Raw genomic sequence first — 26,590 nt, forward strand, 5'->3', positions numbered from 1 at the left:
GAGTTAGCTCAGCAGGTTAGAGCACCGTGCTGGTAATGCTGAGGTCATCGGTTCAAATCCCGTACTGGTCACTTTGTGTCTAAGGTCTTTCAGACAATCAACACTTCAAAATAAATAAGGGTTCAAAAATAAAAGCAACACTTCACAATTAAAAAATGGTTCAAAAATAAAAGCAACACTTCACAATTAAAAAATGGTTCAAAAATAAAATCAAAACCACAATAAATAAGGTTTCAAAAATAAAATCAACACTAAAATAAAAAATGGTTCAAAAACAAATTCAACACTTTAAAATAAATCAATGGTATGATTGTAACTGTTCCTGTCTGTTCAGTCCATAAACTAAGCCTGGGATCAAAAAATGTATTGAAGTCATTTCACTTTTGGTTGAAATGGGGCGTTAAATTCAAGTCTCCATTACAGACCAGAGAAAACTAAAGAGAAATCAACGTTGTGTTAATCCATTTGAGGAGCCGGCAGTTTATCTTGAGGAAATAAATGACGATGGAGAAGTTAATTAGACTGTAACATGCGCAGTCCGCTGCTCAACCACTGCGGACTGCGAAGACTGAGGAACCGCTGGAAGTAACTCATCCAGCGGATTTAACAAATGGAGCCTTCTGGGTTCACGTTACCCAGGAGAGCGGCGCTCTGGAGGAGCTGCAGACGTAACATCTGTCCGTTTCGGAGAAGCGAAACCACGAAAAACAAAAAAATAAAAATCCTGGTAAAAGCGCACACCGGACCGCACAGGGTAAAGCACTCACAGAGTTCAGTTGATCTGTTTGGATCAGACAGATCCAACTGACTGATGAATTAGCGCAGATTTTTCTGCAGATGGGAACCAGGAGGAAGTGTGTTCAGACCCCAGCGGGTGAAGTGATGCTAATTTAAGTGAAGTCGCTCAATTTAATTTATTAAAAGTTATTGGGGTGGTTTTTGTCACTACGAGGAAAATGTAGATGCATTTATCTGCTTAATCTGTGATGGGATCTGGATTCACGGTGAATATTAACTAAACCGCATAAAATGCGACTAAACAGTCGATGTTAATATGATTGTAATTTCACGGATAAAAATAGTACATGACCGATTGTTTGTTTTTATGTTGTCGGTCAAGATAAGGATAACAAAAATAGTCTAGCTCGACCTGCCGCCCTGACACCAACTCACACACATCTTCATTCACATTCTTACTTGTAAATCCATTTTTCTTTTCTTGGACGTTTTGATGTTAGCTTGTCCATGTCTCAGTTTTATTCGCTGGGAAAATCAATAAGTAGCTTGAGGTGACTCTGCTGCTCTCTAGTAGCGAGAAGCCGTAATGTTGGCTGGTAACAATCGGAATGCATTATGGGAGATGTAGTTTGTAGTCAATTCATGCTCAAAACGTATTTTAAGTCAATCATCGGCCTATAAAATGCTGGGGGTGTGTGTCGGGGGGCACATAAAATGACATGGCGGGCCACATGTGGCCCGCGGGCCTTGAGTTTGACACGTGTGTTAGAGCGTAGAGCTAGCATGACAGCAGCGTTAGCTGCAACAGACCCAACACGTAGTTTGAAAAGTAGCTTTCTGTTTTATAACAAATATATATTTTTCAGAAAGACTGACATGTTAAACTGGCTGTTTCATAAAAGATTTTTGCAAATAAGCATTAAACTGACTTATTGCACTATTTTTGTCATTTTTAGCAAGCATTTTAAAAAGTCAGAAATATTCAAAATTGCTGGAAAAGACCAGTTTAAGCGTTGACTAATAGCTGTAATACATTTCTATCCAATAGCTTGCAGCATCAAGCTACTTTAGGTGGGATTTTTTTGATGCACTGTTCAGCCCAAATATACAAACTGCTTCTTTTCGAACAACTACAAACAAAACATCAGCACTGATGTGAGAACACAATGACGTAACGGATAACCTGCTTTTATCACTGTTGTAGACGCCATGGTGGTGGAGGACATTGTTTTACACAGACATGTTTAACAATGAAAACAGTAAAATAGGTTAAGGGTGTGGCTATTTAAAAAGAACAAGATCTCTGAGATTACAGTTAAAAATACTTTGCCTCATTGTCTGACATTGGGCTGTCATTTTGATGATCGCTCTCCAGCTGGACAAACCAGTCGTCAAGAGGCTTCCTCTGCCATGTTTTCTAGCTTCTCAGGTGTAAGACTTTCTGGACCACAGGTGAGGTAAGACTCAGAGAGTAACCTTAAATTTCTGAATCAGGTTTAGGCTTTAGATTATTTCTGTGTGTTTTGGATTAATACTTGGAACATCTGCATCTTGTTTGGTAATAAAAACCCTTCAGAGAGCAGAAGTAGATCACACCGCACAACATGTTTTCTCTAGACAAAGAGTATTTTACTTTGTAGAAACATTTCAGTAGTTACAACCCAACACATTTAAAACTATAAACTAAAACAAACCGCATTTTTTAAACTCTTTTATGCAAAAACGCAGCCATGCTGGGTATTAAGTATCCAAAAGCGGCCCAAACCAACCCCTGTGAAAATGTTTCCCACAAACCCAACAACTGTTTGTGCCAACTACCCTCAAAGGGTAATTATGTTTTCGAATAAAGCCAGGTTGGTTTGGGTTGCTTCTTTTAAAAACATTAAACTGCTGAAAACTGATGTTTTTCTTTTTACCTCATCTGATGTTAACATTTGTTAGGTTATCTGAAACATTAAAGAGACAACAGAACAAAAAGTAAGCTCCATTATGTTCTCTAAAAATATAAAGTGTGTATGCCATTTATTGAGTTAGTCTGCGTCATGTTGAGTAAAATGTATTTAGAAACTCAGGGCTGTTATTTCCTTTTTATTTCCTTTTGTCAGGAGCTGCAGACATGTCTGCCGACGTTCAGGCAGCCCAACCCCGGGCGTTCACCATGACCTCTGCGTCCAAGCAGTGGTCCTCTGGCATCTGTGACTGCTGCCAGGACCGCTCGCTCTGTGAGTACGAGTCAATAAGAACAACCTCTAGCTCAGCATGTTGAACAAGCTGAAGATTTTAGAGCCTTAAAACCCATAAACAGAATATAAACAGAACGGTAACACATGATGCCAATCAGGTTTTGTCCTCTAGAGTCAACTTGAGCAGAAAGCAGAAGTTATTTTACCGCATCGGTTTCTTTTCTCTGACAAAACTTGGTTTCTGATAAAATTGGTAATAAAGATACAGAATGAAAGATCAAACCACGAGAAGACAGAGGGCAAATAATGAGCTCTTTTAATTTCTAACCACATCAATACAAACGTTGAATTTGGGACATCAAACTGAAAGTATCAAAAGTCTGAGGAGAAAACGGAGAAAAAGGAGACCTCCAAAACTAAATAGCAAAGAGTGAAAGGACAAATGAAATGCTTCAGGATGGATGGATGGATGGATGGATGGAAGGTTTAATGAACGGATGAACCGATGGATGAACAAACCGATGGTTGAGTTGTTAGACTATCTGCTGACTCAGCGTCCTCCAGGCTGATCTGGAATCAGGGCGTCCATCTTTAGATGATAATCAACCCGTCCTCATGTGAGGACAGAAGCGTCTCGTCTCTGATCTCTGAAGTCACCTGTGACCTCCTGGGTTCACCCAGCAGCCTGACCTTTCACCCTGACATCATCAACCCGCCTGTCCTTCCTCTGCAGGTTGCTACACCTGCTGGTGTTTTCCCTGCTTCGCCTGCCAGACGGCCAAGGAGGCTGGAGAGTGTCTCTGTCTCCCCCTGCTGGACGCTTTCGGACTCATCCCGCCCATGGCCACGGCACTCCGGGCGTCCGTCCGCCACAGATACGGCATCGAGGTTTGTCAATTATATCTGTGACTTTTTGTTTGTCTAATCCAGTTAGTTTTAATTAGTTTTTAGAGTGTGTCTGCTAGTTTTTATTAAATATTGTTTGGATTCAGTTGAGTTTTTATTAGTTTTTTCATATTTTGTTTTTCTTTCATAAAGGTCAAAGTATTGTGATTAGGCATCAGCTGGGTAATGAATATCCAACAGACACCATTAAAACATTTTACTTAATTATTGTTGAAAAACAAACTGTTTTTTTCTCCCGCCATTTGCACTACGCCACCAGGTGGATTATGGGATGCCGTAAATTGCCCACAACAGACACAAAAATTTATTTCACATCAGTTCGAAATGCTAATAAACAGATTAATAAACACCAAACAACAAATATTAAATCTATAATTTCAGAATGAATTAATTAGTTTCATAAACTCATGAATTATTTGCCGTTTTTATTTATTCCAGGTGATGGAAATATTCTCCCAGTTTCAGTTTTTGTTATGTTCTTAGTTTTAGTTAACTATAGTGACCTTGAACTCATCCAACCTCTTTATTAGTTTGTTTATTTGTAGAAAAGAGTCAAAGTGTTCCCCAGACGGCGGCAGTGTTTATCTGACCTCAGATCAGTCTGAAACCTGTTCCAGCTCACATGTTGAACTCCTTTAAACTCTTTCTGCTGTGCGGATTTTACATTTTGTTCTCCCCAGGGAAGCGTTTGCAGCGACTGCGTGTATGCGAGCTTCTGCGGGCCCTGCACCTGGTGTCAGATATCCAGAGAGATTAAGACGAGACAAAACCCGGTGGTGTTTGTCAGCACGGCCATCTGATCAGAACTAATGGTCCGCTCCCTCATCAACAACCCGAGAAGCTGACGTCACAGCCGTGATCACAGAGACGGCACCCAAAGAGTTGCCACGCTTGATTGGATTAAGAGAGAGGGTTAGGGTTTCCAGAAACATCTGATTGAACATTGAGTAAAAAGGAACAAAGGATGGAAAATAGGGAAATATTTAACTATCAGTCATCCATCCACACATTTTTTTCTCTTGATTGTAGAAAATACTGATTTCTTCCACACATTTTCTTTTGTTTACCATTTTTATGTAATGGTTGAACAAATATGCATGTATACCTGGAAATATAAGGCCTATTCTATGTCTTTTAAGTTAAAAATATTCAATATGCAACTGAAACAGTTTATATTTCCTAATAAAGACTGGAAAAAAATAGTTATGTTTCCATCAAGGTTTATTATGCACACACTAATACTATGTCCAACCCTACTGACTTCCCCGAGTCATACCAACATGACATTGGCATTTCAATATCTTCCATCCAGGTTTCTAAGGTCCCTAAAATGCCGAAGGTGACAAACCCTCAACCATACCTCCAACTCTATAGACAACCCCCCAACCCTACCTCCAACCCCACAAACACTCAACCCTATAGACAAACCCCCCAACATTACCTCCAACTCTATAGACAACCCCCCAACCCTACCTCCAACCCTATAGACAAACCTCCAACCCTACCTCCAACTCTATAGACAACCCCCCAACCCTACCTCCAACCCTATAGACAAACCCCCCAACATTACCTCCAACTCTATAGACAACCCCCCAACCCTACCTCCAACCCTATAGACAAACCCCTAACCCTACCTCCTACCCTATAGACTCCCTTGAGTCATACCGACATGACATCAATCTCAGTAGCTTTGGACTTATCTTACATCCAGATTTCTGAGGTCCCCCAAATGCTGCCAACTGCTGAGGCTGATGTTAGGCTGTACTTAGTTTTTTGAGTGATGGTGCCAGAGACTTGTGGGAGTTCTGGTGTGTTTCACTTAACAGTAAACACCTGTGACCAAGTCACAGTTCATGCATGGCGTCTGAATCAGCTGTGTGAAGAGCGACATGCGAGCTGAACTGATCCAATTCATGATGCCGAACAATTAGAGGAAGGAAAAGCCTCTGAGCTGGCGAGTGTCTCCCAGGAGCTTTGCTCACATATCTGGGCTCGGTGTCAAACTTTGTGCAAGGTGTGGCGAAAATGGAAAGAGCCTCGTGAGGAAAACAGTAATGATTGTTTTTATTTGCAGGCCTTCCTTTGATTGAGTAGTCGCCATGGCAACAAATGTGTCCAAGTTCTTCAGTCTCCAGTACTTTGTTGAGACTTTAATGTGTGAAAATGTCTCATTGGACGACAAAAACTTCCTACAGAAGAAGAAATTGGTGATTAGAAGGAAGTTTAACAATGTTTACCTATTAAATTGTACATTTCATAAAATTAGAGATGCATCATAATAAAACAGTTCAATGAAATTAAAAGGTAGTTTTTGCAGTGCAGAGTTTTATTAGTTTGTTCTTGGTTTAATCTTAAAGTTGATGTGAAGGAATTTTATCAACTTTCTATTTTGGGAGTTGCGCCGCCTCTCCAGCAGAGGGCGGCGTCACAAATCAGCAGATTAGTTTCAACTTGTTGGGCCTTATCTGTGGATAAGATGAGATTTTAAACATATCCTCACGAAAAACAACAAAAAACACATCCTTTACAGTTGTTTTATAGATGCAGTGATATAAAAAAAATCTGTTTTATTTTTGCTTCTCTGACCCACATATTTCAGATAATGAAACCATTTTAAAATCAGATAAATATAACCAGGGTAAACACAACATGAAGTTTCAAAAGTAAGAATTTCAAATACTAAGTAAGAAAAAAAGCAATCTGGACACTTTTATTTTCACAATTGATTTTATTCAAGTCAAGTCAGAACAAAAACAGAAGAGTCAGATTAGGGGTGTCCAAAGTGTGGGTTGTGGGCCATTTGTGGCACTTGGAATGATTTTATGTGGCCTTCGACCTCGGTTCAGAAATGGTACAAATTTAGTTAATGGTGATGCACTTTAAAGAAATTAGAGTGAAACTTTCATAAATCAAAAAATGATGCAGACAAATGAATCTTTAATTAACCAGAATTTTTGTTTTTGTTTTGTTCATGTTCATTTTTATAAATCCAGAAATATTTAGAGGCACTTATGTAAATTAAATGTTTTCGTTTTTAGAGTTCTAATTGTTGGGAATATATCTATATTTATTTCTCTCCACTTAGAAATCAGACTGTAACATTTAATGAAAATATTTTGTATTTAGAGTATCTTTTTTACATACTTTTCTGCAGCCCAGTGTTGGATGGATGTAGCGATCCAAACATGAAACTGATTTTTAATGATGAAATTCATCCTTTAAGCCTGACTCATTGTTGAGAGGAGGAAGAGCTGCAGCCTTCAGAAGCAGCTCCCACTTTTTCTCTGAGCTGTGGCTATTTTTACTTCTTATGCAAAATGTCAGCTTTCTTCCTGCTCTGACTGTTTGTGGATTATTTTATGCCATCTAGATTTGATCTGAAACTTTGGATTCCACATGCACAAACTATCTATGCTGTTTCTGAAAAGTATTTGTTCCTACAGAGAATAAATAATGACGCCACTTAAAGTGAAAACTGAGTAGTTTATATATTTAGTGGAAGACTTGTAATAACTGGTTCCATTTATTTCAGTAACTTTTTTGAAAAAAAAAAAAGCTTTACTACACTATGCTTTTTATTTTTACTTGATTAATAAATTTTTTTTATAAAGCTATTCTTATTTGAGTAAAATTTCTGGATACACTAGAAAAACACAAAAACTTGCTAAAAGATTATTGTTATCAAGGCAGACTATTTAACTTATAAGACATTTTCCCATGTTATAAGTGAAATAACATGCTATTGGAACTAGAACTTTTTTCATCAATATTAAGGAATCATTGACTTAAAACAAGCTGCTATATTTTGCTGAAAATTTACTTATGTTAGTTTTGTCTTATTTCAAATGTTTTACACTGGAAAATAAACTATTTTTAGTCTTAAAAACACGTAGAAACTTTTGCTTGAGTACAAAACTGCTATTTTTCTCTAATTTTTGGTGGGGGGGCAGTTGGGGGGGTTGGATGTTTATTCCCATTTCCATCCACCAGAGGGCGCTCAGTACCAGTTCCTGCTGTAAGGGGGAAAAACCCTCCACTGAAACATCTGCTTACAAAACGGAACTGCATGACTAAAACTGATTACATTACACCACATTTTGACATTTCTAGTTACATTTTAAACTTTCAAACAGTAAATAACACCTACATGCTGACTATTTTCTTCATGGATGTTCTTTTTAAGCTGATTTAAATCAGTAGTTATATTTACTCAGATTCACTTATTTGGGGGAAAAAAAGTACTTTTAGGAGTATATTTACCAAGCTGTACTTTTTACTTTTACTAGAGTGATTTTATTATGTATTGCTGCTTTTAATTTAGTAAATGTTCTGACTTCTCTATCCACTGTAACTTCAATGAATGAAGAACAAACATGTTTTAACCAAAAATTCACCACACACCTGCAGATTTTATTAAAGTTCCATATTGATCTAGAAAAATGTTTCTTTTGCCCAATTTTGTTATCTATATGAATTATTTTCATTTTGGTTCCACATAAATTTATATTTGTATTGGTATGATTATGTAATTCTTAAATATTAAATAATTGTATCAATTACTCAGGACTTGAGTTGTCTTCAAATACTTTTTTACTGTTGAGTAATTTCTTGGCTACTTTTTTCTTTTATGTTGTACTAGTTCTCTTACTGACTACAATTTTCTATGCTTCCTTCACAGTAACTTGACATATCTGCATAAGTTTCATTTCTTAAAAAATCAGCATGGCTTTAATAATTCCTAAAATTACAGTAACTATGCATCCTAAACCTGTATGATGAAATATGTTATTGCTAGCTTCTCCTCAGGGTTAATAGTTAACCGTAATGTTGTAAAACCTTTACAGCAGCCACTGTTTTATGATCTGATCACCTTTGTCCCACTCTTGTTGTGGTTTGTGTAAATCCTCAGAGGGCAAGCGAGCGAGGGGAGGGAAAGGCTGCAGCTCGCTGATATGACTGAGCTGGGACTTGATCTAACGCCGTAATCACGAACGCCCGTGTTATTTTCCCTCCTCTGTATGACCTTGCTGCTTCCTCCTTCACTCTTTCCCTGCCACTCCCGTCTCTCTCACTCTCTGGCCATTTTCCAGCCTGGACTTTTCCTCCTGTCGACCTGAAATTCGGAAGGTTTTTGTTGTGTTCCAGAAGCATTGTTTGTGTGCAACCAAAAAGGATGTAAGAGTTGATTTGGATTCAGTGACCGGTTTGGAAAAATACAGAAATATAACCGTGCAGCAGGGCAGGCCAAATATTAGATAGGGTCTGGGGGCAGAACTTGATTTGAGGCCCCTCTTCCTTTTCAGAACATCTCTACCACTAAAATTGTCCCAGAATCTGGGAAAGGAGGTTAAGTTACATTTTCTGAGTTCCCTTTGATTAATGTTGCCTGAAAAACAATAAATTTTAGTCTACAGTCTAATTTTTCTTTATTTACCTTTGTTATCCCACTGCAATGTATTGTTTTCATCCTGTAAAGCACTTTGAACTGTCTTGTTGCTAAAATGTGCTAAACAAATAAACTTGCCTACTGTTCTTTTTGTGCTAAGTTCATGTACATCATGTTGCTAACCAATGCAGTTTTCATGATATGTGTTTGTGTCTTACCTTTAACCCAAAGACTGGACTTTGTTTCATTCAAGGTGTGTAAAAACTGAGTTGTGTGCAAATGGATTCAAACTGAACAGGCTGAGTGGGGAAATAACATGAAACAATGTTACATTTACAATGTAAATTAAATTTATTCACCAATTTTCAAAGTGAAATTGGTGAATAAATTCATTGTACTGCTATGTTCACATGAGTAATATTTGATGTTAAACATATCATGAACTCTGATGACTTCACCTTTAATCTACAAACTGGACTTTGCATTACAAACTGAGGTCATCTTTGTTCAAAAGCTCTGCTGTCTGCAAATAAGTATCAAATATTATCCTGGCTCACCAAGGACTGGCAGCACAAATTATACTCTGGGAATCAGGTTCAACAACAGTCAGGTGAGTTAATTAACAAACCCTTTATATGTATAAACAAACAGGACTAAAACTAAACTGAGTACTGATCAGTTATGGATCAATTATGCTTTAAAATGTACTATTTTCCATATTCACTGGTGTGCATATGTATATGTGTGCTGTGTTTCTTTATTGTCAATTTAAAAAATGTAACAATTACACAAATGTAAGAAGGAACCAGAATATTTTAAAAAATACACACACATACTGGTTTTTGACACTGTTTATGACCCATGAAAAGGAGGTGCATTATAGGCACATATGTGTTTATATAGTCTTAGTTAATAAATTAGGATAATTTTGAAAAGTTAATTTTTTGTATTAACTAAATTCACTAGAAATACATTATATAGATCAAGATTGTTCAAAGTGAGGTTTGCGGACCTTGCTTTTTTTGCGGCCCACCAGACAACAATTTAGGAATTAATTAAGTTAGGACAAAGCTACAACTTTAAAATGTAAATCACAAAGTGATAACTTTTTTCAAGCCTTTGGGTTTCTTTCTGTTGTCATGGTAACTAGGACCACATGTACTCATTGACATGTTCTAAAATTATACCATGGTGCATCTTAATATGCTTTTAATTGCTCTATTCAAACTTGGCTGAATACACCAAGTGTCTTCAAACAAAAACTGACCCAAATTTAGTTTTTACTGCTGAGAAATGACAAAATAGGTTTTCACTTCCTTCATACTAATCCATTTGAGTTACAGAGTAACAACAGTGCACCTATATGACTAAAGGCAGGTAACCTAGCCTTGTTCCAAGTGAAAGTAAACGAGATAACAGATAAGTTACTCAGTTTACAGCTGTTTTACCAGTTTTGGCTGTATGCAACTTCCCTCCTTTATGGGGATCTCAATAAAATACTTGTAATTTGATAGTTCTGATCTCACATACAAGATAGACAAACAAACGCTTGTCAAAACAATTCATATAAGTGAATTTTTAAATTTGTTTAATTAACACCCTTGGTTTGTTCATGTAAGCATTTTTCTACCTCATTTGTTAATTTGTTGTTTACTTGTCACTTACTCAGAGTGTCTGAAAAAAGACATGAGGAAAGGAAACAGAACTGCCCTGTAAACAGATTTCATAATAAGAGCATGAAAAACATCCAACAACTTGAATTCTTAACAGTCAAACTTCAACATAGAACACAACTTTATTCAAGTAAATTAGCACTTTAGAAATTATCTGGAAACATTTAATTGGGGGAAGTGCACTAAGCATTTTTAAAGTTTGCAAATAAGCTAAAATCTAAACAAGTAATTAGCTCAGCAATTAGCACATCAGTGGAAGTGTGTCCACCTCTACATATCATTAAAATATAATAGACCTATAGAACAAATGTGCTATTTGACTTTTAAGGTTAGCTAACAATCTTTTTTTTCATTTTGTGCCTTTTTTCCCCTCAGGAAATGTCCACCACTGCCTCTATATTCCTGGCACTTCTCTGCTTCCTGTTACCCCCATCCACTTCCTGTGGAGGCAGCAAGATCCTGGTGGTGCCTGTTGATGGCAGCCACTGGATCAACATGAAAATAATTCTTGAAGAGCTTCACTCCAGAGGCCATCAAATCACAGTTCTACGCTCTGCCAAGAGCTGGTACATCCCCAGTAACTCCTCCATTTATACCTCCATTAATGTCCCAATGTTGGAGGATGAGGCAGACAGAGACTTTTACATTACAATGATCCAGGATGTCATGTATCGACGAAGCTATCCCAATTTTATACGCACGTTTTATCAACAGTACTTGCTCACATCTGCCTTAGGAGATGGTCATATGATTCTGGCAAAGTCAGCTGGTAAAATTTTGGAGGATGTTGTGCTAATGAAGAGGTTATGGGATACTAAGTTTGACTTAGTATTGACAGACCCAGCACTTCCTGTAGGGGTGATTCTTGGTGGTTACCTAAAACTGCCAATGGTCTATAATGTCCGCTGGATCAATACAGGAGAAGGTCATCTAACTATCGCTCCCTCTCCTGTCTCCTATGTTCCTATATCTGGAAGTGAACTTCACGATCAAATGGATTTTCAGGAGAGAATTAAGAATATGTTGCATTATCTATACAGTGTTTATGAACAGTACTTCATCATTAACCCAGCCTACACTGATCTCTTCCAGAAATACTTCCCTCCTGGGACTGACTTGTTGTCTTTGGAGCTCTCAGCTGATATCTGGCTTTTCAGAGCAGATTTTGTCTTTGAGTTCCCTCGACCCACCATGCCCAATATGGTTTACGTAGGGGGGTTCCAGTGCAAGGAGGCCCAACCTCTGCCTGATGAGCTGGAGGCATTCATGAAGAGCTCTGGGGAACACGGGGTGGTGATCATGTCACTGGGAACATTGGTGTCAGCTCTGCCTCATGGGATCACAGAAGACATTGCTGCTGCTTTTGCTGAGCTCCCTCAGAAAGTGATTTGGCGTTTTGATGGTGAAAAACCTTCAACTTTGGGAAAAAACACCAAGTTGGTGAAATGGCTTCCCCAGAATGATCTCCTGGGACATCCTAAGACTAAAGTCTTCATAGCCCATGGAGGAACCAATGGCATGTATGAGGCCATCTACCATGGTGTTCCTGTTCTGGGTTTGCCCCTCCTATTTGATCAGTTTGACAACTTACTCCGACTGAAAGTTCGTGGAGCAGCTAGGGTGGTGGAGGTCCGATCACTGACCAAAGACAATTTCCTGGAGGCTCTAAAGGACATCCTGGAGAATCCGTCTTATCGTGAAAACAGCCAACGTCTCTCTCAGCTACACCGTGACCGACCAATGTCTGCAATGGACACAGCCATCTTCTGGATAGAGTACGTCATCAGGAATAAAGGAGCTGCCCACCTGCGGTCCACAGGTTTCGGTCTGCCTTGGTATTCCTACTTCTGCCTGGATGTAGCAGTCTTTGTATTGGCCATAACTGGAACCTCCATCTGGGGTTTCATCTTTGTCTGTAGGTTACTCTGCTGCAGGAAGTCTACCAAGAAGGCAAAAGCAGAATAACTCTGAGGAAAGTAGAGTAATTCACTAAAGAAGTAAAAACTTTATAGCAGCAATACATGTAGTTTAATACCGTCATGTTTTCTGAAAATATTTCTGCCTCATACACAAACTTGTTTTTAAATATTAAGACTCTTAACCTACAATTAAAATGTAATCAAGTCTCATTTTTGGACACAGACAAAGTCTTAAGACAGAAATAATTTAGCTGAAGATGTATGGAGAAAGCAAAGCACAAGTAATTACTTACCCATATGTATGTATGTGCAAGTTAATATCTGGGTATTACTTTTTATATGGGTATTACATGCTCGAGTTCCAGTTGGGTTGCTAGGTGACGCACTGGATTCAATCGGGGTTGCTAGGTAACGGCACAATGTGAACTAACAATCAGGAGGTTTTTGAAATGCTTATTTTATAGAGACCAAAAATTATAAACTTATTGCCAAAAAGCAGCTTGATGTTTTGTTAAGCACTTGGGTTGTCTTTGGAAGCTAGCATCCATAGTTTTTCTTGTCTCCACTTTTGGGGTTACAACCAATCAGTGCCAAGGAAATCAATGCTGCTCCTGAATTGGGTGCTTTGCAAATGCCCCCTACATCCTGTACGTTCCATTAACTTATTTTATCTGGACATCAGGACAGAAGACACAGAATAGCACATGGTGTTCAAAGGAGCCAACTTGCTTTTTTTTCTGCCTCATACTCAGCTGTTCCTCTAGAAATGAGGAGAGATAGCAACCAAAAATCAACATTTTTGAAACTTAACTTAAAGTCATAAAATAATGTCAAGCAAAAATATTTGTTCCAAATATATATATATAAACATAAATTCCCTTCTCACCCTCCGTGGGTGGTCTCTTTCATCCTCTGAGCTCGGGTCCTCTACCAGAGGCCTGGGAGCTTGAGGGTTCTGCGCAGTATCTTGGCTGTGCCTAGAACTGCACATTTCTGGACTGAGATGTCTGATGTTGTTCCTGGGATCTGTTTGAGCCACTGCTCCAGTTTGGGGGTGACTGCCCCGAGGGCCCCGATGACCACAGGTCTTCACCTTCATGGCCTTCTCCAGTTCCTCTCTGAGGCCCTGGTATTTCTCCAGTTTCTCCTTTTTCCTGATGTTGTAGTCACTTGGTATTGCTACATCCACCACAACGGCTTTCCTCTGTTCTTTATCCACCACCACAATGTCCGGTTGGTTCGCCATTACCAGTTTGTCTGTCTGGATCTGGAAGTCCCACAGGATCTTAGCTCAGTCATTCTCTACCACCTTTGGGGGTGTTCCCCACTTTGATCTCAGGGCTTCCAGTCCATATTCGGCACAGATGTTCCTGTCCCCTATGCCCGCCACTTGGTTATGTCGTTCCATGTACGCTTTCCCTGCCAGCATCTTGCACCCTGCTATGTGCTGGACTGTCTCAGAGGCCTCCTTGCACAACCTACACCTTGGGTCTTGTCTGGTGTGGTAGATCTGAGCCTCTATTGCTCTGGTATATATCAGTGATATAAAATAACCAGAGTACTTTAGAAAGGTTTATGGTATGTCACATAAACCTTTGCGATACCTTAATACAGGAGTGGGCAACTCCAGGCCTCGAGGGCCTGTCTACTGCAACTTTTAGATGTGTCTCTACTTCAACACACCTGAGTCAAATAATGAGGTCATTAGCAGGCCTCTGGAAAACTTGACTGCACTGAGGAGGTGATTCAGCTGCTGGATTCAAGTGTGTTGGACCAGGGAGACATCTAAGAGCTGCAGGACACTGGCCTTCGAGGACCAGGATTACCCACCCCTGCCTTAATCTATACATTGGACTTTGTCTTATGAGCTAGGAGCATCTGTGTGTAAAAGCTGGGATGATTGCCAGTAAAAGAACACTAGCTCCTTGACGACTGACAGCTCAAGCAAGACTTTTAGATCTGGTGAGCCGTTTCACAAACTTTTACCTTAAATTAAAACACCTACCACCTTTTCTCTTAACTTAAATGTAATATGTGTTCATTGTTGTCTTATTTTGTGGTAATCTTTGGTATACAAAACCTATTTTGGAAATATTTCTCCTCCATTAACAACCAGCAACTTTCAAGAAACCTAATTAATAATTGTGTTACGGATTTTGTGAATTATTGGAAGTTTGCTCAGCTTTGAATATATGTTTATTTATAATTAAAGATAATTGCTAACAGTGTGAAGGTTGTACAAACTAAATACATAATGTCAAATTAATTTTTGATTGTTTTATTTGCTTTTTCGGTTTCTTCAAAAAATCAAATGGTATAACACATTACCATAAATATCTTGGCTTTTGGTGCTTCTGAGCTGAGATCTCACAGACACATGGCCACTAATTCCCATTGTTTCTTGTGACATCTAGTGGGAAAAAAATGGCACAATCATAAGGAAGTATTCTAGTACATGGCTGCCTTATGTTGGAAAAACTTTTTTTTTCTTCCTCTGCAGAAAATGTCCAACTCTGTCTCTGTATTCCTGGCTGTCCTCTGTTTCCTGTTGCTCAGACCCTCTTACTGTAGAGGCAGTAAGATCCTGGTGGTGCCTGTTGATGGCAGCCACTGGATCAACATGAAGATAATCCTTGATGAGCTTCACTCTAAAGGCCATGAAATTACTGTTATGCACTCTGCCAAGAGCTGGTACATCCCTACTAACTCCTCCATATATACCTCCATTCATATTCCGACAGTTGGGGGAGACAGGAGTGTTTACAAAAAAATCCTGCTAGATGTTATGGTTCGTCGTAGCTATCCAACCTTCATACGCTCGTTTCACCAACAACAGTTGATCACAAATATGTTAGAGAACGCCCATGATATTTTGGCCAAATCTGCTGCTATAATTTTTGAGGACGAAGTGCTAATGAAGAAGTTAAAGGACACCAAGTTTGACCTCATGTTGACAGACCCTGCCTTCTCTTTAGGGGTTATTCTTGGTGGTTACCTCAAGTTGCCGATGGTTTTCAATGTCCGCTGGATCAATAATGGAGAGGGACATCAAACTATCGCTCCCACTCCTGTTTCCTATGCTCCTGTTTCTGGAAGTGAACTTCACGATCAAATGGATTTTCAGGAGAGGATAAAGAATATGTTGCATTATCTATATAGTGTTTATGAACAGTACTTCATCATTAATCCAGCCTACACTGATCTCTTCCAGAAATACTTCCCTCCTGGAACTGACTTGGTTTCTTTGGAGCTCTCAGCTGATATTTGGCTTTTCAGAGCAGATTTTATCTTTGAGTTCCCTCGACCCACCATGCCCAATATGGTTTACATAGGGGGGTTCCAGTGCAAGGAGGCCCAACCTCTGCCTGATGAGTTGGAGGCTTTCATGCAGAGCTCTGGGGAACATGGGGTGGTGGTCATGTCACTGGGAACAGTGGTGTCAGCTCTGCCTCATGGGATCACAGAAGCCATTGCTGCTGCTTTTGCTGAGCTCCCTCAGAAAGTGATTTGGCGACTTGAGAGTGAAAAACCTTCAACTTTGGGAAAAAACACCAAGCTGGTGAAATGGCTTCCCCAGAATGATCTCCTGGGACATCCTAAGACTAAAGTCTTCATAGCCCATGGAGGAACCAATGGCATGTATGAGGCCATCTACCATGGCGTTCCTGTTCTGGGTTTGCCCCTCCTATTTGATCAGTTTGACAACTTACTCCGACTGAAAGTTCGTGGAGCAGCTAGGGTGGTGGAGGTCCGATCACTGACCAAAGACAATTTCCTGGAGGCTCTAAAGGACATCTTGGAGAATCCGTCTTACCGTAAAAACATCCGTCTCTCTCAGCTACACCGTGACCGACCAATGTCTCCAATGGACACAGCCATCTTCTGGATAGAGTACGTCATCAGGAACAAAGGAGCCGCCCACCTGCAGTCCGCAGGTTTCGGCCTGCCTTGGTATTCCTACTTCTGCCTGGATGTAGCAGTCTTTCTTTTAGCCCTAACTGGAGGCATCATTTGTGGCTCTGTCATGGCCTGTAAGGCACTCTGCTGCAGGAAGTCTACCAAGAAGGCAAAAGCAAAATAACTATTTTTTCAGTAACAGTTGAATTTTGTTTTAGATACCGATAAGTAATGTATTGAGTGATGTTTTCTGCTCCATATTTTGTTTTGTTTTAAGAAAATAAAGCTCTTTACTGACAAACTCTAGTAAAATGTTTTTTTCTGAACAAATTCAGGTCAAAAAAACAATATTTTTAATTGTGGGTGATTTCTCGTTTAAACAGATATAATGTAACAATGCCTGAGAAAGCCTTGTTACCAGTAGCTAAGAGTAATAGTTTATTAATTAGACTCTGAAATTGAGTTGAAAAACCTGAATGTTTTTTTCTACATTACAAAAAAGACTTTGAATCCTGATAACATTTTTAACTGCCCTAACAGCAGTGATAATTGTTGTTAGCTTAACTCCAACATGTTAGCTCTTTTCTGATTATTCTTAATTTGACGCTGATTATTATACACCTAGATACAGATTTGCTTTTAACTTAACTAATTTCTTATTTGTTTAACTCTAATTAGCTGTTACCTTGGTTTAGATTTGCTACTAGTTTGACTCTGATTAGTTGTTAATGTGACCCTGTTTAGTTTGAGTTTAAAGATCTATTAGATTGAGTTTTATTAGTTTTTACTTTGACTCCAAATATAGTAGTTGCTAACTCCACCGCGGTTAACTTTTTGCTGGATTCACATTAGCTATTGACTTGAATCTGATCCCATTTAGCTTTTAGCTGATGCAGAATCCTTGTTCCTTTGAAACTGAAGTTATGGGACCACAATGGTGGGTCATATGACTGGCACCAATTTTTATTGTAAGGTACTTTTGCAATAACAAGCTTTGAGAGAGAGCATAGTTTTCAGCTAGAGGTAGAACAGCCATATGCTTTGGGTTCGCATTGTTCTTCATGAAAGTAATGGAAATATATTGCGTTTTGACACTGTCGTTTGCCCTTTATTTTAGTTAAGAAAACATATAATCAAACAGACAAACACCTTTAAAACAGGTCTTACAAAATAAAAATATTTTAGCTTGTGCTCATTATTTTACATGAATAACCATACAAAATGGAGTGATTAAAAATAACCTAAGACCCACTTACCAAACTGTGAATTATGGACAGCTGGAGAAAAACAAGCATCCTAAATGCATGTCGCCATGGTAAAGTTTTTAAGATGAACCTGGTTGGCTGAGGTCAGTCTCAAAGTATTACTGTGTTTGATAACAGCAGTAATCCTTTGAGACTGACCTTTAATCCATAAAATGGACTTTGATTGACAAGCTCTGGGTCTCTGCATGTAAAAACTGAGTTGAGTGTTTAACACAATGCTAGATCGTCGACTACAGGCAGCTCAAGTCAAACGTCTGGAATTGGATTTAATAACAATCAGGTTGTAACTTTGATTCATCTTTGCATGAAAAAACAAATGAATCTAGGTACCTTTGATACTGATCTTAGTGTAAAATAAATAGGTTTAGTCTTTTATTCTTGTTATTGCTACAGGTGTATACAGTCTCATCATGATTGCTATGTAATAGCTACAGATTGCAAAGTCCAGCAGATTTTTATGCAAATTATTCACACAAATATCTCTACGCATATTACAAACTGGTGACATAAATAACATTATTTTCAGGTTTTATATGGAGATCAGAAAATGCTTCACACTCAGCATTACTCAAAATATATTTCTCTATATTTTGCTGTGTAAAATCTCTTTCTTTTTCAGGCATTTTGTTGCCTGTTTTAATCTGGTCTTTCAAAGGGTCACTGCTCTACAGGTATTCTGGTTCATTCAACAAAATACCTAAATTATGGAGCAATATTGTTTTAGAGAGCAGTGAAATTATCCTGGGATTCCTTCCAAACAGTCACACTTGTTTAGTTTTTTTTTTTTTCATTTTAGCTTCTACATATTTTCTTTTTTTTTCTGACTATTGTTGCAACAAATTGTTCATTGTCCAACACCTGGTCTACATCCAAAGAGAGAATGGTAGAGCCAATGCAAAAGACAAACTTTTTGTAAAAACAAACCAAACTCAAAGCAATCAGGCAGTGGTAGATGCCTGATTGCACCAAACTGGTGGCCACTGGTCTATGCTAAGTGGGCACTGGAGGTTTTCAGTTACAGACTAAATCTGGAGATACTGGAACCAAAGAGAAGAAATGAAAAGAAGCTCGGCAGCTTGGTGCCTTGGTGTTGTGACAGAACCCCACTAAACCAGTTGTTGTAATTGCTTAACATAGTAGAGGCAGACGGGCCAGTTTTCAAAGGTACAGTAAGAACCAAGCCAACTGGACAATCATGATATAAAGGTTGCTGAGATGTAGCGAATGGGTATTGGTAATTTTCATATTGGTGTTGGAAGACTGTCAACTGTCTTAATTGTGTTTCACTTGTGAATAACATGTCTTTCTCATGGCAATCAGATTGTTTGGAGATGGTCTTATAAGTCTTCATAGATTGATTAGTTACAATTGCGTTACCATTGTGTTTAAACAAACCTGTATGCCACAGTGCAGCAATTCACTCCAACTACTGCTTTTAAAAAGGTAGTTACACCAGCTGATGATTAACTACATTCTTTTTTATCTTCCTGCAGAAAATGTCCAACTCTGTCTCTGTAATCCTGGCAGTCCTCTGCTTCCTGTTGCTCAGACCCTCTTACTGTGGAGGCAGCAAGATCCTGGTGGTGCCTGTTGATGGCAGCCACTGGATCAATATGAAGATAATCCTTGAAGAGCTTCACTCCAGGGGCCATGAAATTACCGTTCTAAGATCTGCCAAGAGCTGGTACATCCCCAGTAACTCCTCCATTTACACCTCCATTAATATCCCAATGTTGGAGGATGAGGCAGACAGAAGCTTTTACAATAAAATGCTGAAGGATGTCATGATTTGCCGCAGCTATCCCAGGTTTATAAGCACATTTTGCCAACAGCACTTGATTACGTCAATGTTAGGGAAGGGCCATGAGATTCTGGCCAGATCTGCTAACATAATATTAGACGACAACGTTTTAATGAAGATCTTACGGGATTCAAAGTTTGATCTCATGTTGACAGACCCAGCCCTTACCTTAGGGGTGATTCTGGGTAGTTACCTCAAGCTGCCAATGGTCTTTAATGTCCGCTGGATTAATACAGGGGAAGGTCATCTAACTATCGCTCCATCACCTGTCTCCTATGTTCCTATATCTGGAAGTGAACTTCACCATCAAATGGATTTTCAAGAGAGGACAAAGAATATGTTGCATTATCTATACAGTGTTTATGAACAGTACTTCATCATTAATCCAGCCTACACTGATCTCTTCCAGAAATACTTCCCTCCTGGAACTGACTTGGTGTCTTTGGAGCTCTCAGCTGATATTTGGCTTTTCAGAGCAGATTTTATCTTTGAGTTCCCTCGACCCACCATGCCCAATATGGTTTACGTAGGGGGGTTCCAGTGCAAGGAGGCCCAACCTCTGCCTGATGAGTTGGAGGCATTCATGCAGAGCTCTGGGGAACATGGGGTGGTGGTCATGTCTGTAGGGACAATTGTGTCAGCTCTGCCTCATGGGATCACAGAAGCCATTGCTGCTGCTTTTGCTGAGCTCCCTCAGAAAGTGATTTGGCGACTTGAGAGTGAAAAACCTTCAACTTTGGGAAAAAACACCAAGCTGGTGAAATGGCTTCCCCAGAATGATCTCCTGGGACATCCTAAGACCAAAGTCTTTATAGCCCATGGAGGAACCAATGGCATGTATGAGGCCATCTACCATGGTGTTCCTGTTCTGGGTTTGCCCCTCCTATTTGATCAGTTTGACAACTTACTCCGACTGAAAGTTCGTGGAGCAGCTAGGGTGGTGGAGGTCCGATCACTGACCAAAGACAATTTCCTGGAGGCTCTAAAGGACATCCTGGAGAATCCGTCTTACCGTGAAAACAGCCAACGTCTCTCTCAGCTACACCGTGACCGACCAATGTCTCCAATGGACACAGCCATCTTCTGGATAGAGTACGTCATCAGGAACAAAGGAGCCGCCCACCTGCAGTCCGCAGGTTTCGGCCTGCCTTGGTATTCCTACTTCTGCCTGGATGTAGCAGTCTTTGTACTGGCCATAACTGGAACCTCCATCTGGGGTTTCATCTTTGTCTGTAGGTTACTCTGCTGCAAGAGGTCCAGCAAGAAGATCAAACCAGAGTAATTCATCTAGAAATTACTTCCGTTTTTATGAATATACAATTTTGCTACAGGTTTCTGCTTGTAGCTAAACCAAAAACAACAAGCTGTGCAATATACCAACATTTCTGCCTCATATTCAGTGTTGCGTTAAGAGCATAAATCTCATCCAAACTGTATTTAAATGTTATTTCTGGACATATGAATTGAGAAAACTGAAGTGCTTTTGCAACTGATCTCTTGCTGAAACAAACATAAGTGTTTTTGCCATATTCTTATTTGTCAAATCTGAAATTTTAAATTCTAATTGCTTACAAAACATGTATTGCGGAAGATTTTCTGTCCACAACTAATTAAAGATGTTGAATTTAATACTTTTTTGAGCGTGGCAATTCTTTCACCCACATTACTTGATTCTTCAAGAGGTATTCTGAAGGTATTTCTTGTTCTCATCTATCATAGGAACATAAATTAATTCAAATTACAGTACGAACTACTGTCTCTTCTGTATTAGTAATTTTGTTACTGATTAACAAAAGAGATCAAGCCTCCTTTCCTGTTTACACACAGTGGACTGGCATTAAATGCATAGCCATAATTGTGTGCACCAATTTAAAACAGACATATGAGAACAGAGAGCAGTGAAAATGTCAGTAAATGCATAAAGATAAGCTATGTAATTAGAAGAAACACCATGTCAGCAGAAGCAACAAAATCTTTGTAGCTTACCTTTTGTACACATATTGGACTTTGTCCCACAAGCTCAGACTTGCTGGTTTGAAATGTGAAGCAAGTGTCGAATACAATCCTGCTGCCTGACGACGGGCAGCTCAAGGCAAACATCTGGAACTGGACTCATCAAGATTCAGGTTTGATTTTTCAGTTTACCTGAAGAAAACACAACTTCATATTCATTTTCACTTTTTATGTTAATCTGAGTGGATTAAATATGTTTGGATTCTGACTACTCTTTTGTTTTTTACATGGTTGCTAATGTATAATCAATATTTCATCATATTTAGAGTACAACAGATACACAAGCTGAAGACAAACATGAACATCAGAAGCTTATCAGCGCAGCGGAGTGAAAAATGTATTAGTAATGTTCATGTTTTATATGGAGTTCTGAAAGTGGATACAGTATTTTTTGTTGTTTTCCAAGAAAATTGGAAAATATTTGCTTCTAAACTCTACAAGCCTTTGGATTTTATGTAGAGATAAACGACTACAAAAGGAAAAGTCAAAGATATCAATAAAGTTGATGAAAGAAAATTTGTTTAGTTATTTTAATTCATCCAAACATTTTGGATGGTTTGTCTCAATGCCTGACAAATTCATATCAACATTTTCTTATTTTAGATCAAATAGAACTACTGGAATGATTTCTATCTGAAATTTTTTGATCAACCAGGGACATTTTTTTCCCTTCTTCTTAGTTTTTTATTTGAAAAGTTGGCATAAACTAAAACTATTCTGGCTTTATATAATTTTGGGAGCCCAGGTGATGAAGTCATCGCCCAGTCAGGTGATGACTCCTCACCTGACTGAGCGATGACTTGATGAGACTTTATAAGTGTGCATGTTTTGGCAGGGCCACACAGACAGGGCATGTCCTTTTACCAGGTTTTTTTTGTGTTGTTGTGGGAACTGACAGGCTGACGGGACAAGCCCTCTCTTCCTCACATCCTCCTGAGCATGTGAAGACAACGGCAGGGTTCAATTATTTTTCTTACATTCCTCTCGTAAGAGAACTGTCAACAGTCTTTAATGTTTCCTGAAACAAAATACTCTGTATTTTATGTAGATCTACATGGCTTAAAAAAAGACTTTTTGTTTTTCTTTACAGAAAATGTCCAAGGCGGTCTCTGTATTTCTGGCTGTCCTCTTCTGTCTGGTGCTCAGATCCTCTTACTGTAAAGGCAGTAAGATCCTGGTGCTGCCTCATGATTGGAGCCACTGGATCAACATGAAGGTTATCCTGGAAGAGCTTCACTCCAGGGGTCACGAAATCACCGTTTTGTACTCCACCAAAAGCTGGTTCATCCCCAATAACTCATCCATTTATACCTCCATTCATATTCCATCACTCTTGAATGACCTGGACCCAGACTTTTATGTGACAATGATGCAGGATGTTACTGGACTGTCGTGACCATCCTACTTTTATACGCTCATTTTGTCAACACAATTTGATTACATTGATGTTAAAACACAGCCATAAGAGTTTGGTGAGCTTGGCAAGTGAAGTTTTACAGGATAAAGTGTTAATAAAAAAGCTCAGGGATACCAAATTTGACCTCATGTTGACAGACCCTGCATTTCCAATGGGGGTTATTCTGGGTGGTTACCTCAAGCTGCCAATGGTCTTTAATGTCCGCTGGATTAACAATGGAGAGAGTCATCAATCCATAGCTCCATCTCCTGTCTCCTATGCCCCTGTATCAGGAAGTGAACTTCATGATCAGATGGATTTCCTAGAGAGGACAAAGAATATGTTGCATTATCTCTACAATCTTTATGAGTTGTACGTTGTCATTAAACCAACATACACAGATCTCTTCCACAAATACTTCCCTCCTGGAACTGACTTGGTTTCTTTGGAGCTCTCAGCTGATATTTGGCTTTTCAGAGCAGATTTTATCTTTGAGTTCCCTCGACCCACCATGCCCAATATGGTTTACATAGGGGGGTTCCAGTGCAAGGAGGCCCAACCTCTGCCTGATGAGTTGGAGGCTTTCATGCAGAGCTCTGGGGAACACGGGGTGGTGGTCATGTCACTGGGAACAGTGGTGTCAGCTCTGCCTCATGGGATCACAGAAGACATTGCTGCTGCTTTTGCTGAGCTCCCTCAGAAAGTGATTTGGCGTTTTGACGGTGAAAAACCTTCAACTTTGGGAAAAAACACCAAGTTGGTGAAATGGCTTCCCCAGAATGATCTCCTGGGACATCCTAAGACTAAAGTCTTCATAGCCCATGGAGGAACCAATGGCATGTATGAGGCCATCTACCATGGCGTTCCTGTTCTGGGTTTGCCCCTCCTATTTGATCAGTTTGACAACTTACTCCGAATGAAAGTTCGTGGTGCAGCTAGGGTGGTGGAGGTCCGATCACTGACCAAAGACAATTTCCTGGAGGCTCTAAAGGACATCCTGGAGAATCCGTCTTACCGTGAAAACAGCCAACGTCTCTCTAAGCTACACCGTGACCGACCAATGTCTTCAATGGACACATCCATCTTCTGGATAGAGTACGTCATTAGGAATAAAGGAGCTTCCCACCTGCAGTCCGCAGGTTTCAGCCTGCCTTGGTATTCCTACTTCTGCATGGATGTAGCAGTCTTTGTATTGGCCATAACTGGAACCTCCATCTGGGGTTTCATCTTTGTCTGTAGGTTACTCTACTGCAAAAAGTCTAGCAAGACGATCAAACCAGAGTAATTAGTCAAAAAAATTACTTTGTTTTAATAAATATACAATGTTACTACAGGGTTCTGCATTTAGCTGAACCAAAAACAATAAGCTATGCAATACACCAACGTTTCTGCCTCATTTTCAATATTCCGTGAAGACCATAAAACTCATCTAAACTGTATTTAAATGTTATTTCTGGATGTATTGAATTGAGAAAACTGAAGTGCTTTTTGCAACAAATCTGTTTCTGAGACAAATAAAAATAAATGTTTTCTTCCTATTTTTTTTAATCTTTACATTGTAATGATTACAAAAAATGTATTGCTGAACATTTTCTGTCCACAACTGATTAAAGATGTTGACTTTAATACTTTATTGAGCGTGACAATACTTTCATCCACTTCACTTAACCCTTCAACTTTTTACTGGTTGCAAATATATAGCCATAAATGTGTGCAACAGTTCAAAATAGACATATCAGAACATAGAGTTGTGAAAATGACAGTAATTGCATGCAGTAAGGTCACAAGGCAGCATTTAAGCATAACTTTTGAGCTTTTTTTGTGTCCATGAGTAAGCACAGCGGTAAGCACTTTGTAATGAACATGGCAGTCAGTGAATACAGATTTAGTGATGAACTCAGTATGTCGTAACACAGACATAATGAGTTCTTGTTGTTTGATCTTAAAAGAAAGGCATGTCCAGGAAAAATGGATATTGGATCCCCTAAATTATGTTAGAAAAAATAAAAATGACATTTGTTTGGTATTTAAGAGATAAAATGAAAAAGAAAACATCCAATGACCCTACCTGCATCCAAACTATTGACTAAACCCATACAGATGTGCTACGTAATTAAAACAAACAGCCTTTCAGCACAAGCACAAATTTTTTGTAACTTACCTTTAGTACATGTATTGGACTTTGTCCCGCATGCTCAGGCTCGCTGAGTGAAACATGAGGCCAGTGTAAAATACAATCCCGCTTCCAGACAATGGACAGCTCAAGGCAAACATCTGGAATAGGACTCATCAAGATTCAGGTTTGATTTGTCAGTTTACATTATTCTGAAAAACTCAACGCCATTCTGTTCATTTTCTAACTGCTTTTCAAGTTCAGCTAAGGGGATTAAATATGTTTGTCTTCTGGCATTTTCTTTTACATCTCTGTTAAAGCATAATCGATACTTCATCGTATTTGGAGTATAACAGAGACCATTACTCTAAAAGCAACATAAAAAGCCATATTGCAGTTTGCAAATGTAAATGCAATCCATAATTTTTTGAGTGATATTCTTTGTTCTTATGAGACCAAACGTAATTGAGTATAAAAACCATTGCTAAATTTGTCAGGAAAAAACAGAGAGGAAGCTTGCCAAATATCTTGCCTGCATTGACCCAAAATACATTCTTCCAGAAGAATGAGGAAAATTTATCCTGGAAATTCTTGAAATTTAAAACATGAAAAGTTTAGTAAAATTTGCAGAGACTTAGATGAAACAGTTTTTTTTAACCCTCTGGGGGACTTAAGAGACCGTGTCATTAGACCCTGCAAGAGTGAGCAATCTGGCTGGATCATACTGACCCAGTGAAGGCTTTTCTTTGGGTATCATTTTGCAAACTGTCAGTGAGATGGGAAAATTGTCCCGCTTCCCCACTGTCTGATGGGGATGTAAATAAACTTCATAAGTAATACCCTCTTTCAAAATTCATCTGCATGACATAAACAAAAAAACTTTTTTTTTTCCTTTACAGAAAATGTCCAAGGCGGTCTCTGTATTCCTGGCAGTCCTCTGCTGTCTGGTGCTCAGATCCTCTTACTGTAAAGACAGTAAGATCCTGGTGTTGCCTGTTGATGGCAGCCACTGGATCAACATGAAGGTTATCCTGGAAGAGCTTCACTCCAGGGGTCACAAAATCACCGTATTGCACTCTGCCAACAGCTGGTACATCACCAATAACCCTTCTATTTACACCTCGATTCATGTTCCATCAGTCTTTGATGAGATAGACAGGGACTTTTATGTGACAATGATGCAGGATGTCATGGATTGCCGTGTCTATCCTACTTTTATTCGCTCATTTTGTCAACACAAATTGATTACAACGCTGTTAAAAGACATGCATAAGATCTCGGCGATAATGACTAATAATAT

At 39.1% G+C, this 26,590-nt stretch overlaps 3 protein-coding genes, 1 long non-coding RNA gene and 2 pseudogenes across 6 annotated transcripts in view; 5 read left to right on the forward strand and 1 right to left on the reverse strand.

Moving 5' to 3' along the window:
• Positions 1–5,029, forward strand: part of LOC106956928 (cornifelin homolog A-like) — a 9,393-nt gene extending 4,364 nt beyond the window's left edge. Inside the window, exons 2-6 of one of the 3 annotated variants that reach the window (XM_015048042.1) lie at positions 1,510–2,195; positions 2,680–2,715; positions 2,844–2,960; positions 3,655–3,809; positions 4,508–5,029. In XM_015048042.1, the coding sequence (XP_014903528.1) occupies positions 2,855–2,960; positions 3,655–3,809; positions 4,508–4,627 (381 nt within the window). In that variant the 5' untranslated portion in view covers positions 1,510–2,195; positions 2,680–2,715; positions 2,844–2,854 and the 3' untranslated portion in view covers positions 4,628–5,029. The remainder of the gene's footprint in view (positions 1–1,509; positions 2,196–2,679; positions 2,716–2,843; positions 2,961–3,654; positions 3,810–4,507) is intronic. The other 2 variants (XM_015048043.1, XM_015048041.1) reach the window with 2 other exon arrangements.
• Positions 5,030–9,621: 4,592 nt separating this feature from the next.
• LOC106956939 (UDP-glucuronosyltransferase 2B31-like) lies at positions 9,622–21,363 on the forward strand. The gene is made up of 3 exons (XM_015048051.1): positions 9,622–9,823; positions 11,262–12,805; positions 21,005–21,363. Exons 1-3 carry the CDS (start codon positions 9,662–9,664, stop codon positions 21,048–21,050), a joined length of 1,752 nt encoding a protein of 583 aa, XP_014903537.1. The 5' UTR covers positions 9,622–9,661; the 3' UTR covers positions 21,051–21,363.
• On the forward strand, positions 14,533–16,886 carry LOC106956926 (UDP-glucuronosyltransferase 2B15 pseudogene; annotated as a pseudogene).
• Positions 17,022–26,590, forward strand: part of LOC106956941 (UDP-glucuronosyltransferase 2B31-like) — a 12,298-nt gene continuing 2,729 nt past the window's right edge. Inside the window, exons 1-2 of the mRNA XM_015048052.1 lie at positions 17,022–18,247; positions 19,461–20,904. Coding sequence (XP_014903538.1) covers positions 19,464–20,904 — 1,441 coding nt within the window. The 5' untranslated portion in view covers positions 17,022–18,247; positions 19,461–19,463. The remainder of the gene's footprint in view (positions 18,248–19,460; positions 20,905–26,590) is intronic.
• LOC106956942 (uncharacterized) lies at positions 20,926–23,495 on the reverse strand. Its single transcript, XR_001426860.1, has 3 exons — positions 23,374–23,495; positions 21,755–21,874; positions 20,926–21,013 (listed from the first exon to the last, which is right to left on the reverse strand). It is a non-coding gene; the product is annotated as an uncharacterized LOC106956942 (long non-coding RNA).
• LOC106956940 (UDP-glucuronosyltransferase 2B31-like) overlaps positions 21,792–26,590 on the forward strand; it is a 21,744-nt pseudogene continuing 16,945 nt past the window's right edge.

The sequence above is a fragment of the Poecilia latipinna genome, unplaced genomic scaffold, assembly GCF_001443285.1.
Source record: "Poecilia latipinna isolate Pla-1442-1.1 unplaced genomic scaffold, P_latipinna-1.0 Scaffold858, whole genome shotgun sequence".
In the NCBI taxonomy this organism is placed as follows: Eukaryota; Metazoa; Chordata; class Actinopteri; order Cyprinodontiformes; family Poeciliidae; genus Poecilia; species Poecilia latipinna.

Excerpts from the sequence above, each read along its gene's own strand:
- LOC106956939 (XM_015048051.1), top strand. The coding sequence starts at position 9,662 with ATGACTTCACCTTTAATCTACAAACTGGACTTTGCATTACAAACTGAG. Across the intron at positions 9,824-11,261 it reads TCAGGTTCAACAACAGTCAG|GAAATGTCCACCACTGCCTC; the intron begins GTGAGTTAATTA and ends TTTTCCCCTCAG. Across the intron at positions 12,806-21,004 it reads GGTTTCATCTTTGTCTGTAG|GTTACTCTGCTGCAAGAGGT; the intron begins GTTACTCTGCTG and ends CTTTGTCTGTAG.